The following is a 12,017-nucleotide window of genomic DNA, read 5'->3' on the forward strand; positions in this document are numbered from 1 at the left end:
GGCATTATAAAGAGCGCCACGAGTCGGCATTGTCAGGCGGCGGCACCTCGCGGGCCTGGTCCGTGGTGTGGGTCGGTGGGCTCTTTGCGGCGGCGTCCGAGGGAACGCGGTTCTTGCTGCTCCGTCGCGGACGGAGGGGAGGCCCCGGCAGCGCGAACTTGAGCGCGGCCGAGCCCGCGGCGCCTTTCCCGGCGGGTGGGGGACGAGTGGGCCTCGCGGCGTCATCGGCGGCGAGGTGAGCGGCTGGGCCGCGCGGGGCGGCGGGCGGGAGCGCGGGCAGGAGGCCGGCCGGCCTGACTCGCGGCCGCCGCCGCTCGTTGCAGGAGCCGCCGCGACCCGGTCTAACATGTCGGAAGCGGGTGAGGAGCAGCCCATGGAGACCACGGGCGCCACCGAGAACGGACACGAGGCCGCCCCCGAAGGCGAGTCGCCGGCCGGGACCGGGGCCGGCAGTGGCGGCGGCGGGGCCGCGGCGGGGGCCGGAGGCGGGACCGCGGCGCCCTCGAGTGGGAATCAGAACGGCGCGGAGGGGGACCAGATCAACGCCAGCAAGAACGAGGAGGACGCGGGGTAGGTGTGCGGGCCGCGGCGGCGGCGGCCGGGGGGCGCCGCCTTTGTTCCGGGGCCGCCTTTTGTTGGCGCCACGCGGCGGGGGGAGGGGCGGGCGGCCCCGCGGCCCGGCCCCGGCCCCACGGGCGCTCGCCCGCCGCCCCGGACTTGGCCGGAGTTTGTCCGGTCGGCTTTGGCGCCGCCCCTGGGCGGCTGGCGCGTGCGGCGCGGCCGGAAGCGGGGCGCTCGGACCCGGGCGACGCGGGGCGCAGGGCCGCGGCGCGGCTGCGTGGGCGGAGTTGGCGCGCGCCGGGCCTGCCTCCCTCCGCCTCCTGCCGGGGGCGGAGCCGCGGGCTGAACCCAGGAAGCCGCGAGTGGCGGGGCGGAGGCGGGGAGGGACGGGGGCCTTTGCTGTGCGCGCCTAGGACACCTTGGTGGCTCGTCCGGCGAGATCGAGGCCGCGTCCCGTTCGGCTTTGTGCGGGGCCGGGTTGGGTTGGGCTGGTCATGGAGCCTCGGCGCCCTTTAAAGGCGGGCAGACGCACTAGGGAGGCTCTGGTGTAGAGTGGGCACGAGCGATGGCTTTCTAAGTCCTGTGCATGAACGCTTAGCCAGGACCGGCCGTTCCTAAAATCACAGCTTTCTTATGAGATTTGCTGCTATGTGTCTCACTCTACAATTTCAGGAAAATGTTCGTTGGTGGTCTGAGCTGGGATACCAGCAAAAAAGATTTAAAGGACTATTTTACTAAGTTTGGAGAGGTCGTTGACTGCACAATAAAAATGGATCCCAACACTGGACGGTCAAGAGGATTTGGGTTTATCCTCTTCAAAGACGCAACCAGTGTGGAGAAGGTAAGCTGAGTGCTGTGGTAGCAGTCTGTGATTTGAATTCTTAAGGGCACGTGGTCGGTGCTTTGTGTGAGTGCTGTGGAAAAATCAGAGGTGAGTTAGGAACTTGATGTTTTTGAAGGGACAGAAACAGAATAAGGGGGGCATAGTGGAGGGTGTGTGCTGGAGTGGCTTGGAAAAAAGATAATGCTAGCTATTTTTTGGGTACCTATACTCGCAGTAGTGAGGAATACAAAACAGCTGACAATAGCTGTGAGGTGGGCACTTAGCTCTGTTTTGCAAGGAAAAAACGTAGGTCTTAAAAGTTTGAGCAGAAGAGATCACATAGCTAATAAGGGGTAGAGCTCTGGTTCTGATGCTAGCAACTCTTTCCGTTCCCTTAATGCTATTTTATTTCTGCAGAAGATGGGCTTTAAACTGGGACCCCAAAGGTGGGGGGCACACACAATATGGGCAGAGGTTCACAGGAGTCAGGACTGTTGAGGTCAACCAGATGCAATTGAGGCAAAAACAATGTTGGGCAATCAGCCTGGGGTCACTTTGTAGGCATGTGCTGGAGCCTTGGGGTTCAGAAAGGGCCCTGCCCAGGGTCATGCTGCTGAGTTAGAACCTGACCCTTTTCTGTTGGAACAGGTCCTAGATCAGAAGGAGCACAGGCTGGATGGCCGTGTCATTGACCCTAAAAAGGCCATGGCTATGAAGAAGGACCCAGTGAAGAAGATCTTTGTGGGGGGTCTGAATCCTGAAGCTACTGAGGAAAAGATCAGGGAGTACTTTGGCGAGTTTGGGGAGGTGAGTTGTAGACTTCAGAATGGCATTGTTTTGGAGTCCTCCACAGGGATTTCTTCACCTCTGGCAGTCACTGGGTCTTTTCTCCTAAGAATTCTCCACATGCCTTGGGGCATGGGAGGTGATGATGGTGGTCAGCCTTGCCTGTTTTCACAGATTGAGGCCATTGAGCTTCCAATGGATCCAAAGTCGAACAAAAGACGGGGTTTTGTTTTTATCACCTTTAAAGAAGAAGACCCCGTGAAGAAGGTTCTGGAGAAAAAGTTCCATACCATCAGTGGAAGCAAGGTAAATGCCCCCAGCTTGGTGAGCTGGCCTTTGCAGGTGTGAGTTAGGGGTTGGGCTTCTGCCAAGAGCTGCCAAGAGCTTAGTCAGGCCTTAACCACAGTGAACAGAGCTGTCCTGATTGGGGCAGGTAGTTGGGTCATTCAGAGTTGACAGCAGCAGGAGAGAAGGGGTGGCTCTACAGCACGCTGAGCAGCCTCTGGGTGTCTGGTTTAAAGCCGGAGGTGATAGTGTATGGTGTCTCTGCAGTTGAAATCTTCTAGGACTGACTGATTTTTCTCAAGTTTTTCCTGCTCCAGAGCTTTTCTTCCTCTTTGTGACCAAATCTTTGCTTGCCTCCTCTGTTCTGTTGGGGTGTACTGCTTTAGTTAACCTTTGCCCCAGGCAAAGATCCTTGCCAGAGCTTCCAAGGTCCTGGCCTGCTTAATTCAGGGCCAGTTTTGTTTTCCAATAAGCGGGATCCTGCAACAAGAGGTAAGTGATTCCTCCTGCACTCTGGGAGAGCAGTTGAGGCTTCAGGTGGCAGTTGGGAGTTGAGGGTGTGGCTCTGGCAGGGTGTGACAGGCTCTGTAAGCAGGAGTGGCAGCCAGATAAGGTAGAATAGGTAGGGTGGGGCTCTGGGAGTTTGGGAAGATTGGATTAGGGATTGGATGGGGCGGTAGTCACTGCTACAGTGGCTTCTGACAGAATCCTTTCTCTAATGTGAAATGGGTGGGAATATGGACAAGGGCTCTATTTTAGTGACGCTGCTGCTAGTGGGTCTTAGAAATCAGTGTGTTTAGTTGGCTTTACTCAGTAGGTTCATTTTTCACTTTGCCAAAATCTTGTTAAAATTTTTGATTAGTACATAAGCCTCACAGGTTTTTACAGAGCACCACACGCTATTTCAGTAAACGTGCTTGGTAAGCTGATCAAGTCATTCAGCCTTTCTATTTCTTTGCCAACCCTTATATTCAGTATTTTTAATTCAGTAAAACAGAATTTGATAACATTTGGTAGGGATAATTTGCCCATTAGAAGAGTATGTTGGTGTGGGGGGCACAGTGTGTAAAGTGGTTTTCTGCTGTTTTGGCTGAGGGTGTGTGTCAGGGGACTTGCCTTAAAAACTTGTGATTTACTTAAGGAGCACCTAAGCCGCCATCCTGGTAGGCAAGTTTCAGGAACACAGATCTGGTCTGTCCCAACAGAAGAGGGCGGAGGAAGGGGAGTGTCTAACTGTAGGCTCCAGCGAGCCCCACCCCCAGTCCTAGAAGCTCACTTCATCAGTGTGTTGGAGGTCGGGCTCACCATGTCTGCTCAGCAGAGTATTTGAGTGGGAGGGGTTTATTCTGCAGAGGAAAAACAAAGGAAAATGCCCTTAGTGTTTAGGCAGTCATCTAGGAGTTTGTCTGCCGGGTTGCTGAGGCAACCCCCCCACTGTCTTCTCCCGGACACCTGATGGTGGCAGCTTGCTTTCCTGTATCTGGCCAGTTGGGAAAGGTTCTCCTTGGTTTTAAGTGGTTCTGCAAGCTTCTAGGCCAGATGCAGTCTCCTGCCTCAGCCTTCTGTTTACACGGTGAACTTGATGAGCAATTGAGCATTTTGTCACAGTGAAGGCCTGTCCCCTTGATGCCTGTGCTCATGTCACTGTCCTGACCCACTGCCCTCTTGGCTCTCTAGTGTGAAATCAAGGTGGCCCAGCCCAAGGAGGTCTATCAGCAGCAGCAGTACGGCTCTGGGGGCCGCGGGAACCGCAGCCGGGGGAGCCGAGGCAGTGGTGGCGGCGGTGGAGGTGGAGGTGAGTGGAACATGGATGAAGATACGTCCCTTTCCCTGCCTGCATGGAGCGGTCTGCCCTTCTTGGGGCTCTCTGGCCTTGGGTGCGCTGTGCAGCACGGGTGGCTGTAAGAGGAATGGCTCTCTGGGACCAGGCTGTGCTTGAGGCTGTGCTGCTACCACGCCCTTGGGACAGAAGAGCCCTGTTGCACACACCGGCTTGGGCCCCAGGGCAGAGGGACCATTCGCACTGCACTATGGAGGGGGCTGGGGACATGATTGGGTGTGCTTGGCTCTGGGTGTCCTGAGTCTTGGGACACCCATGGGCAGGTGGGCAGAAGGGTAGGGCAGAGCTGTGCCAGGCGCTTCCTTTCATCCCAGGCCCCTCTGACTCCAAAGCCTGAACTGCATCTATTTAATGGCCAAACTGCCAGGGAGGGTGGGGGCAAATCAGGGTGATTTGAGTGAGTGAGCGCAGCTAGACCCCCTAATGAACTCCGCATCCAACGGCTTGGAGTTCTCAGGTACAGGGTCAGGCCCAGAGCGCCCTCTACAGAAGAGCAGCACCTTGGCTTCTGCTGAGTTGCCATAGTAACCCCGCCACCCAAAGGGCAGGATCTCCTCCATCCTAGCTCCTACGTGTGCTAAACGGTCCATGGGCCCCTGTGCCCTGCTCCCCCCACAGGTCAGAGTCAGAGTTGGAATCAGGGCTACGGCAACTACTGGAACCAGGGCTACGGCTACCAGCAGGGCTACGGGCCCGGCTTTGGCGGCTACGACTACTCGCCCTATGGCTATTACGGCTACGGCCCCGGCTACGACTACAGTAAGTAGGAGAGAGGGAGACCTATCCACTCATACCCACAGGGGAGGCAGGACAGACAGTGCAGGGGCCGCTGGCAGCAGGAACTTTGGAGTCAGACAGGCCTGGCTCGGCCGCTGGAACTCCTCTTTAATAGAGTTGGAGCTCATTGGCCTTGGAGAGGTGGGGAAGGTGATCCCTACAGTATAGGGGCAGGCGCCTGGCACAGGGTCAATGTTCAGTATGCAGTAGCTGCTACTGTTGTTCTCGTCCCTATAGGTCAGGGTAGTGCAAATTACGGGAAGAGCCAGCGACGTGGTGGCCACCAGAATAACTACAAGCCGTACTGAGGCGCGGCAGGAGCGGCCGACGCCTGCACACGCTGGGTTTGGATACGGAGTGAACGCAATTATGTACCAAATTTAACTTGGCAAACTTTCTATGGCCTGTCCCATGTGCATCTTATTTAAAATTTCCCCCTGGAAATCACTCTCCCGTTTACTATTTCCAGAGCGCTAGTTTTAGGCAGCGTGTGGTGTCTCAGGCCAGGGCGGCGTTACGGGCTGATTTTATCACCAGGTTACCCAAAACCAGATTGGAGGGTCTGCTTCCCGCTGCCGCTCTGCAGCCTGGACCTGTGGACCCTGGTTGTAAAGAGTAAACTGTATCTTAGGAAACCAGTGTCACCTTTTTTTTCACCTTTTAATTTTATATTATTTGTGTCATACATTTCCTGTAACGGAAGTGTTAATTTTACTGTACTTTTTGGTACCTTTTGGGAATCTAATGTATTGTAAGGTATTTTACACGTGTCCTGATTTTGCCACGACCTGGATATTGAAGCTATCCAAGCTTTTGAAATAAAAATTGAAAAACCCCCAAGCCTGGGTGAGTGTGGGATATGCTGTGTGCCCAGAGTTGGGGGGGGCCAGGTGCTGTGGGACTGGGGTCTCCTCCCACAGCAAGCCCCTTCAGCTGTCAAGCCCGATTTTGGGGTGCAGCTTGGAAGGGCCTGGCCACTCACTGACCTTTTTGAATTTGTTCCGAGTTGCTATCCTGATCTAATGGCATCATGTCAGGCACAACTACATACTCCACATCCTTGGCTGGTTTCCTTTGATGACTGTGCCCTGCCTCGGGCACAAGTCCCCTTTCAAGAAAGGAAATGGCTTCTAAAAGGAAGCTCTTGGAGGGGTGAAGAGTAAACGAAAATGAGAAAGACTTCGTCTCTGCGTCAGGGGCCAGCTGAAGCTGGACATGATCTGTTGTGCTCCATCTCCCCCAAATGCCCACTTGGGTGGGGGCTATTTGTGGGGAGATTGGAGTACCCCAAATCTGCCTGGCAGCTGAGATTGAAGATGAGCTGGTTGTGAGAGGCAAGTTTCATTTGCTCTCCTAGGAGTCACAGAGGGAGCAGATGGCTGTTCTGCCCTCTTGTGCTAGCCATCAGATGCATACTAAGTGCTCTGGAGATTTCCTGGTGGGAGTGGGAGGATGATGCCCAGGGTAGCTAAAACCTCCCAGCGTTGAAATCATTCTGGGACGGGGACATGACTTTAATGAAAATGCTCCTTAAAATGGTTATGCTTGCTGATGCTCTCTGCAGTGGTGAGGGAATGAATGCCTCTGGGTCTTGAGCGAGAAGCAAGGCCTACTTACCTGGAGCGCGGCTGGCTCAGAGCTAGAGCCTCAGTGACTCACAGCTTCTCACCATCTCTTCCATGTCTGGAAAAATAACAAAAGCCATCTGACCTGGTCACCTTTCTCTGCCTCTGGTATCCAGGTTGCTCACATGGTAATTTGGAGATTAGGCCCACCAGCCCAGCTGTGCCATTTCCTACCCTTTACCCACACAGGTGCAACAGCAGCTTCTTGAAAGCACAAAGCCTTCCCTCAGTTCCATCCAGGACCTCCAGACCAGGCCCGTCAGGCCCGTGGCATTAGTCTAAACTCCCTGTCGAATCCCCCATTGCTTAAATGGATCTGAGGAGGCCCTGGGCTGACCACCTACCCTAGGTGATTAGGAATCTGTTGTGCAAATTTTATTGTAGCTGTTCAGCAGCTGAGGGTAACCTTAATTTCCAGTGTGGAGTGCAGCTTCAGCCACCTCAGTCCTTGACGGTTGCTCCCCTGATGTCACACAGTTGTCTGAAACTTGATCAAGTATGCTGGGTGATGGCTTGGCTCCTGTCTACCCAGGGATCAGGAAGGAAAATGAGAGGCACAGGCCAGGAAGGCCTGTCTTTAAGTCCCTACTGCTCCTCGTCCAGCAGGGTGATACCTCTTGAAGTGGATGTTGGGAAACTAGCCACAAGCCACAGGTGGGTTCTAGAGATATGGTCAGCTGCCACTCAGGCTCCAAGCTCACCGGTCAGGATGGCATCCAGCTTTGCCACCAGGTATTGTGCGTTGTCTAGGCTGAAGCACATCGGGGGCTTAAACTTCAAGACATTCCTCCCAGGGCCATCCGTGCTCAGCAAAATGTGGTTCTCCTTCAGTCTGTAAGGATAGAACAGTCCTTATTGTGGCCTGGGCCTCCTGACCAGGGTCCTGCCATGCTGCTGTGAGATCCCTCCTGGTAACTTGTAAAGTTCAATGAGTGGCCCAGCACCAGTAGGCCTGATGTGAGGTGTGCTGCACCTGGCCCTGAGCCTGCTGCCCTCCGGAAGGGGCCTCCCCACAGCCAGGAAACATCATTAAGCCAAACCTTAGTCTATGGCACCACATTGCTGCAGGGTTTCTGTGATTCAGTGGCTGCTTTATGCTTTTCCATAACAGGCAGAAGAGTGTGGTGCATGGGCCCTGTGTATTCCCAACCTAGTCCTTGAGCCACCTGCTCCTGCCCCCAGGCTGTTTCTAGTAAGATGATTCTACTTGAGTCATTCCCACGTTCCATGCTCACTGTTGGTCACTGGGGGGAGTCGGACATCACACTGTTCTGGCTACCAACAAGAGCAGTGCCAGAAAGAACGGGGTTTGGACTTGGGAGTCAGGCCTGGGTCAAGTCTGCTACCTAGCAGCTGTAGGTCACTTTGATCTTGGCATTTCCTCACCTGGAGCAACAACCTCACAGGAAAGGTCAGAATTCAACAGTTTGGGTGCCTTCTATGCCACCTGACAGCTGAAGAGCCCCCCCCCCCCCAAGGGGGAAGTGAGCTGGTGGATGTGACTGAGAAGCCTAGTAGGCCACCAAGGACAAACAGCAGGAACATGGGTCCATGCACACTGCAGTCTGAATAAGGGCTTTCTGGGTGGGCAGGGAGGGGTGGGAGATGGAGACAAAAGGGGCTGCAGATGGCTTCAGATTCCTGCTTCCTGCTGCTGTGTGCCCTGGGAGGCAGCAGGTGGTGGCTGCTTCCCACATGAAAGACCTGGCCTTACCTGGCCCTAAGCCTGCTGCTGTGGACATCTGGGGAGTGAATTAGTAGATGGAAGATGTGTATCTGCCTTTGAAATACATTTCTAAAAAATGAGACTTTAAACTATGCAAGTCAGGGCTGGGAGATGGGCTGGCTGAGCTGCTGACTCATCTGGCACCCCCACCATGCTGGAAGCCTTTTCTGCCCTGAAGGGTGGCTGTCGATACTGCCCTGCTGGGAAAGCCAGTGTTGGGGCTGACTGGATCGGAGCCCTCAGCCACACTCCTGGCCTGGGAAAGGCCTGTGTCATCAGAAGCCTTGACTGCTGGGCCTTGGGACCCCAGCTAGGACGTGCTGGTCAGCTGCCCCTTGCCTCTCAGAGGCCCCGGTACTACACACTGCACCTCTAGTCATGTCCAGGGGCCCATGGGGCCTGGAACAGGGTGGGTGGGGGTGGTTCTTCAGTTGGCGGGGCCCTAGGTGTTGGAGACAAAACATGCTGGTTCATGGCCCAGAAGGGAACCTTGTTTGGAAAGTACCTGGATACCAAGTAGTCTGCTTCTTCAGTTGCCGGCGTCCGTGTGGCCTTATCTTTGATCAGGTCCACGCCAATGAAGAGTCCAGCGCCCCTAGAGAAGGTGACACCTGAGAAGGCCATACTGTCCTGCTAACTCACTGCATGCCTGGCTGCCTACTGGGCAGGCTGAGAGCTGGGGGTGCCCTCAGGATGGTGAAAAAGGTTCCAGGGAGGGGGTGCCCAAGGTGTGGCATAGGAAAGATGCACACTGTCAGAGCCTCCCCTTCCCTGTTATTCTGTGCCACTTCTGCAGAGTGGAAGGTACCAGGCCAGACTCCTGGTGGGTGCCTGGTTACTGGGTGGTGACTGCTGCCCCCCCCCAAGGCCTCACCTGATGTCCCCAATGATGGCATGTTTGGCTTTTTGCTGCCTGAGAAGTTCCATCAAGAAGCGGCCCACACAGGTGGCGTGGGCCTGGAGCTGCTCCTTTTCCAAGACATCCAGAACAGCCAGCCCCACAGCACAGGACACCGGACTGCCCCCAAACTGAGTTGGACAAAGGACAAGTCAGTGCTGCGGGCAGCAGAACCGCCACACATTCCCCCTGCACAGGGCCACAAACCTGGAGTAGGTGGGGTTCTCTCGGGTCTCTTGTAGGCAAACCTGCCTTCCCAGACCCAGGTCTGGGCCCAGGTCTGCATCCCCTGGGATGAGGGACTGAAGGGAGAGGGTGTGCTGGGCCCTGTCCCAGAGCCAGTGTTTACCCAGAGAAGGTTCTAGCTCACACTGGTCCCATGACCTCTCAAGGAGACTGACATGTACAAAAGCCGGTGGCCTTGGAGCCACATCAGTCTGCAGGCGGTTTAGCTTCTGTGGCACTACTACTACTAGGTGCTCTGCACACGTTTGTTTTGCTTTATGCACAGCGTGGGCAGCCTGGGTGCCCTTCTTCTACCTCTCCCACCTGGTCTTACAGGGATCTAGAATGTGGACCTGGCATTGGAGAGCTCAGGAGTAAGGGGTTCTGCAGACCTGGTTTGCCCTTCACATCTTATTGTGGTTATAATTTGCATACAATAAACTGCATATGTTTTAAGTGTAAAGTTCAATGGGATGTGTCCTTGGGGAGCTGCCCTTACATTCCACCACTCCCCACACACACTTCCCATTGCCGGCCCCCAGCACCAAGCTGGCCTGTTTTCTGTCACTGCAGTTTTGCCTTTTCCAGATCATACAAGTGGCATCACAGAACTATGTACTCTCAGGTGCCTGTTGCCTTTGGCCCCACCTCCTTTTTTGAAGTTTGCTGACACTATTGTGGGTGTCAGTAGCTCACTGCATGCCCTTGCAGTGTTCTGTTGTACAGATGCAGCACAGTTTATCTAATCTGCTGATGGACCCTTGAGTCGTTTGGATTGTGGGCCTATGAACACATAAGCCTTTTGTAAACCTACATTCATCCTTCTCTGAATACCCAGGGGTGAACTGATGGACTGTATGACAAGCGTGTGTTTACCTTTATAATAAAAGAACCTCCAAAGTCATCCATACCACATTCCCACCAGTAATCTGTACGACTCCAGTTGTCCCATGTCCCCAACAATATTTGGAATCACTTGTCTATATCGTGAACTGCTGGTTGAGGATTCCTTTTCTGAAACGCTCCAAACTCTGAAGTTTGAGTGTCACGTCAGTGTTCAAAATGTTCTCCATTTGGGACAAACGGTGTGGCACAGGGGTTAAGCCACTGCTCAGGTACCCACAGAACAGGTACAGCTGAGTGAGTGTGAACTTAAAGATCATGGTAAGAAAAAAACTCCCAGAAGACGTGACAAACATAAAAAACTAAAGCCTATGGCAAACAAGTGGAAGCGCTAACATCTGGGTAATAGTTTTCCAAAAAGAGAAAAATAGAGTGAAAAGACAACAGCAGACAGACCTGCCAGAGGTGGAAGATGATGGGAAGTCCGCAGGGAGTCAGGGGAGAGAAGAAACCACACCTGGCAAGCTAGAAATAACAATGTAGCAAAAACAAAAAATATATATATTATATATTTATATTTTATCATATATATTATATATATATATATTTTGGACAGGCAGAGTTAGGGACAGAAAGGTCTTCCTTTTCATCCCCCAAATGGCTGCTATGGCCGGCACGCTGCGCCGATCCAAAGCCAGGAGCCAGATGCTTCCTCCTGGTCTCCTATGTGGTTGCAGGGCCCAAGCGCTTGGACCATCCTCCACTGCCTTCTCGGGCAACAGCAGAGAGCTGGACTGGAAGAGTGGCAACCGGGACAGAATCCGGCGCCCCGACCGGGACTAGAACCCGGTGTGCCAGCGCTGCAGGCAGAGGATTAGCCATGTGAGCCGCAGCGCCGGCCAAGAATATTCTTAAAGCTTAGAAAAAGCAAATCTCAAGGAGACGGGAACGAGAAGGGTGGGTGGTGTGGCACAGTGGGTTTAGGCTGGTGTTTGGGGCACCGCATCCCACATGGGAGCATCAGTTTGAGCCCTGCGTCTGCTCCTGACCCGAGTTCCTTCTAATGCATCTTTTGAGCAGATGATGGCCCAAAGTGCTTGAGACCAAGATGAAGTTCCAGGCTCCTGGCCTCCTGGCTTCGGCCAGGCCCAGCCCTGCCTGTTGCAGCCATTTAGGAGTGAACCAACAGATACAGGCCATCTCTCTGTCTTGCAAGGAGATGAAATGGAATCATATTAAAAATATAAATAGGAACAAGACTGGGTGAGGCCAATGAAAGTGGCAGAAAAAGGCCTCTGCCCACCATGAAAATCTCCATGAAAGCAGAAACCCTGGCAGAAACAGTCATCAACTGTTTGCGAACTCACAGAATGAAAGGCTGGTAAGAGGCTAAGGTGGAGTTACCTGCTCACTGGCTGAGTGACATCGGGGCTAGGTATTTAAGGCTATCTCTGTATGATCACTAAGTTAAATGGGCAGACACTACACTGGCCACACAGGACAGTACCCACAACATCTTAGAATTAGGTCGGGGGCAGGTGTTTGGTGCAGTGGTTAGGATGCCACCTGGACTCCCTCATCCCTCATCAGAGTGCCTGGCTTGAGCCCTGACTCCTCCATGTCGGATC

The 12,017-nt window shown here is 54.1% G+C and overlaps 2 protein-coding genes across 5 annotated transcripts in view; one reads left to right on the forward strand and one right to left on the reverse strand.

Moving 5' to 3' along the window:
* On the forward strand, nt 1-5,912 carry HNRNPAB (heterogeneous nuclear ribonucleoprotein A/B). Of its 2 annotated transcripts, XM_051843706.3 has the most exons (8): nt 1-235; nt 324-570; nt 1,234-1,402; nt 2,033-2,191; nt 2,345-2,476; nt 4,133-4,250; nt 4,914-5,054; nt 5,310-5,912. In XM_051843706.3, the coding sequence occupies exons 2-8, from the start codon at nt 347-349 to the stop codon at nt 5,378-5,380; spliced, it is 1,014 nt and encodes a 337-aa protein (XP_051699666.3). In that variant the 5' UTR covers nt 1-235; nt 324-346; the 3' UTR covers nt 5,381-5,912. The 2 variants fall into 2 exon arrangements, with proteins under 2 accessions (XP_051699666.3, XP_051699667.3); XM_051843707.3 differs by lacking the exon at nt 4,914-5,054.
* Nucleotides 3,406-12,017, reverse strand: part of PHYKPL (5-phosphohydroxy-L-lysine phospho-lyase) — a 27,066-nt gene continuing 18,454 nt past the window's right edge. Inside the window, exons 9-14 of one of the 3 annotated variants that reach the window (XM_051843700.3) lie at nt 10,846-10,914; nt 9,298-9,452; nt 8,929-9,018; nt 7,399-7,529; nt 6,690-6,755; nt 3,406-3,801 (exon numbers count right to left, since the gene is read on the reverse strand). In XM_051843700.3, coding sequence (XP_051699660.1) covers nt 6,712-6,755; nt 7,399-7,529; nt 8,929-9,018; nt 9,298-9,452; nt 10,846-10,914 — 489 coding nt within the window. In that variant the 3' untranslated portion in view covers nt 3,406-3,801; nt 6,690-6,711. Of the gene's footprint in view, nt 3,802-6,689; nt 6,756-7,057; nt 7,222-7,398; nt 7,530-8,928; nt 9,019-9,297; nt 9,453-10,845; nt 10,915-12,017 lie in introns of those variants that run through there. The other 2 variants (XM_051843702.3, XM_051843701.3) reach the window with 2 other exon arrangements.

The sequence above is a fragment of the Oryctolagus cuniculus genome, chromosome 6 (genome assembly GCF_051225735.1).
Source record: "Oryctolagus cuniculus isolate XC-2025 breed Fujian yellow rabbit chromosome 6, ASM5122573v1, whole genome shotgun sequence".
Lineage (NCBI taxonomy): Eukaryota > Metazoa > Chordata > Mammalia > Lagomorpha > Leporidae > Oryctolagus > Oryctolagus cuniculus.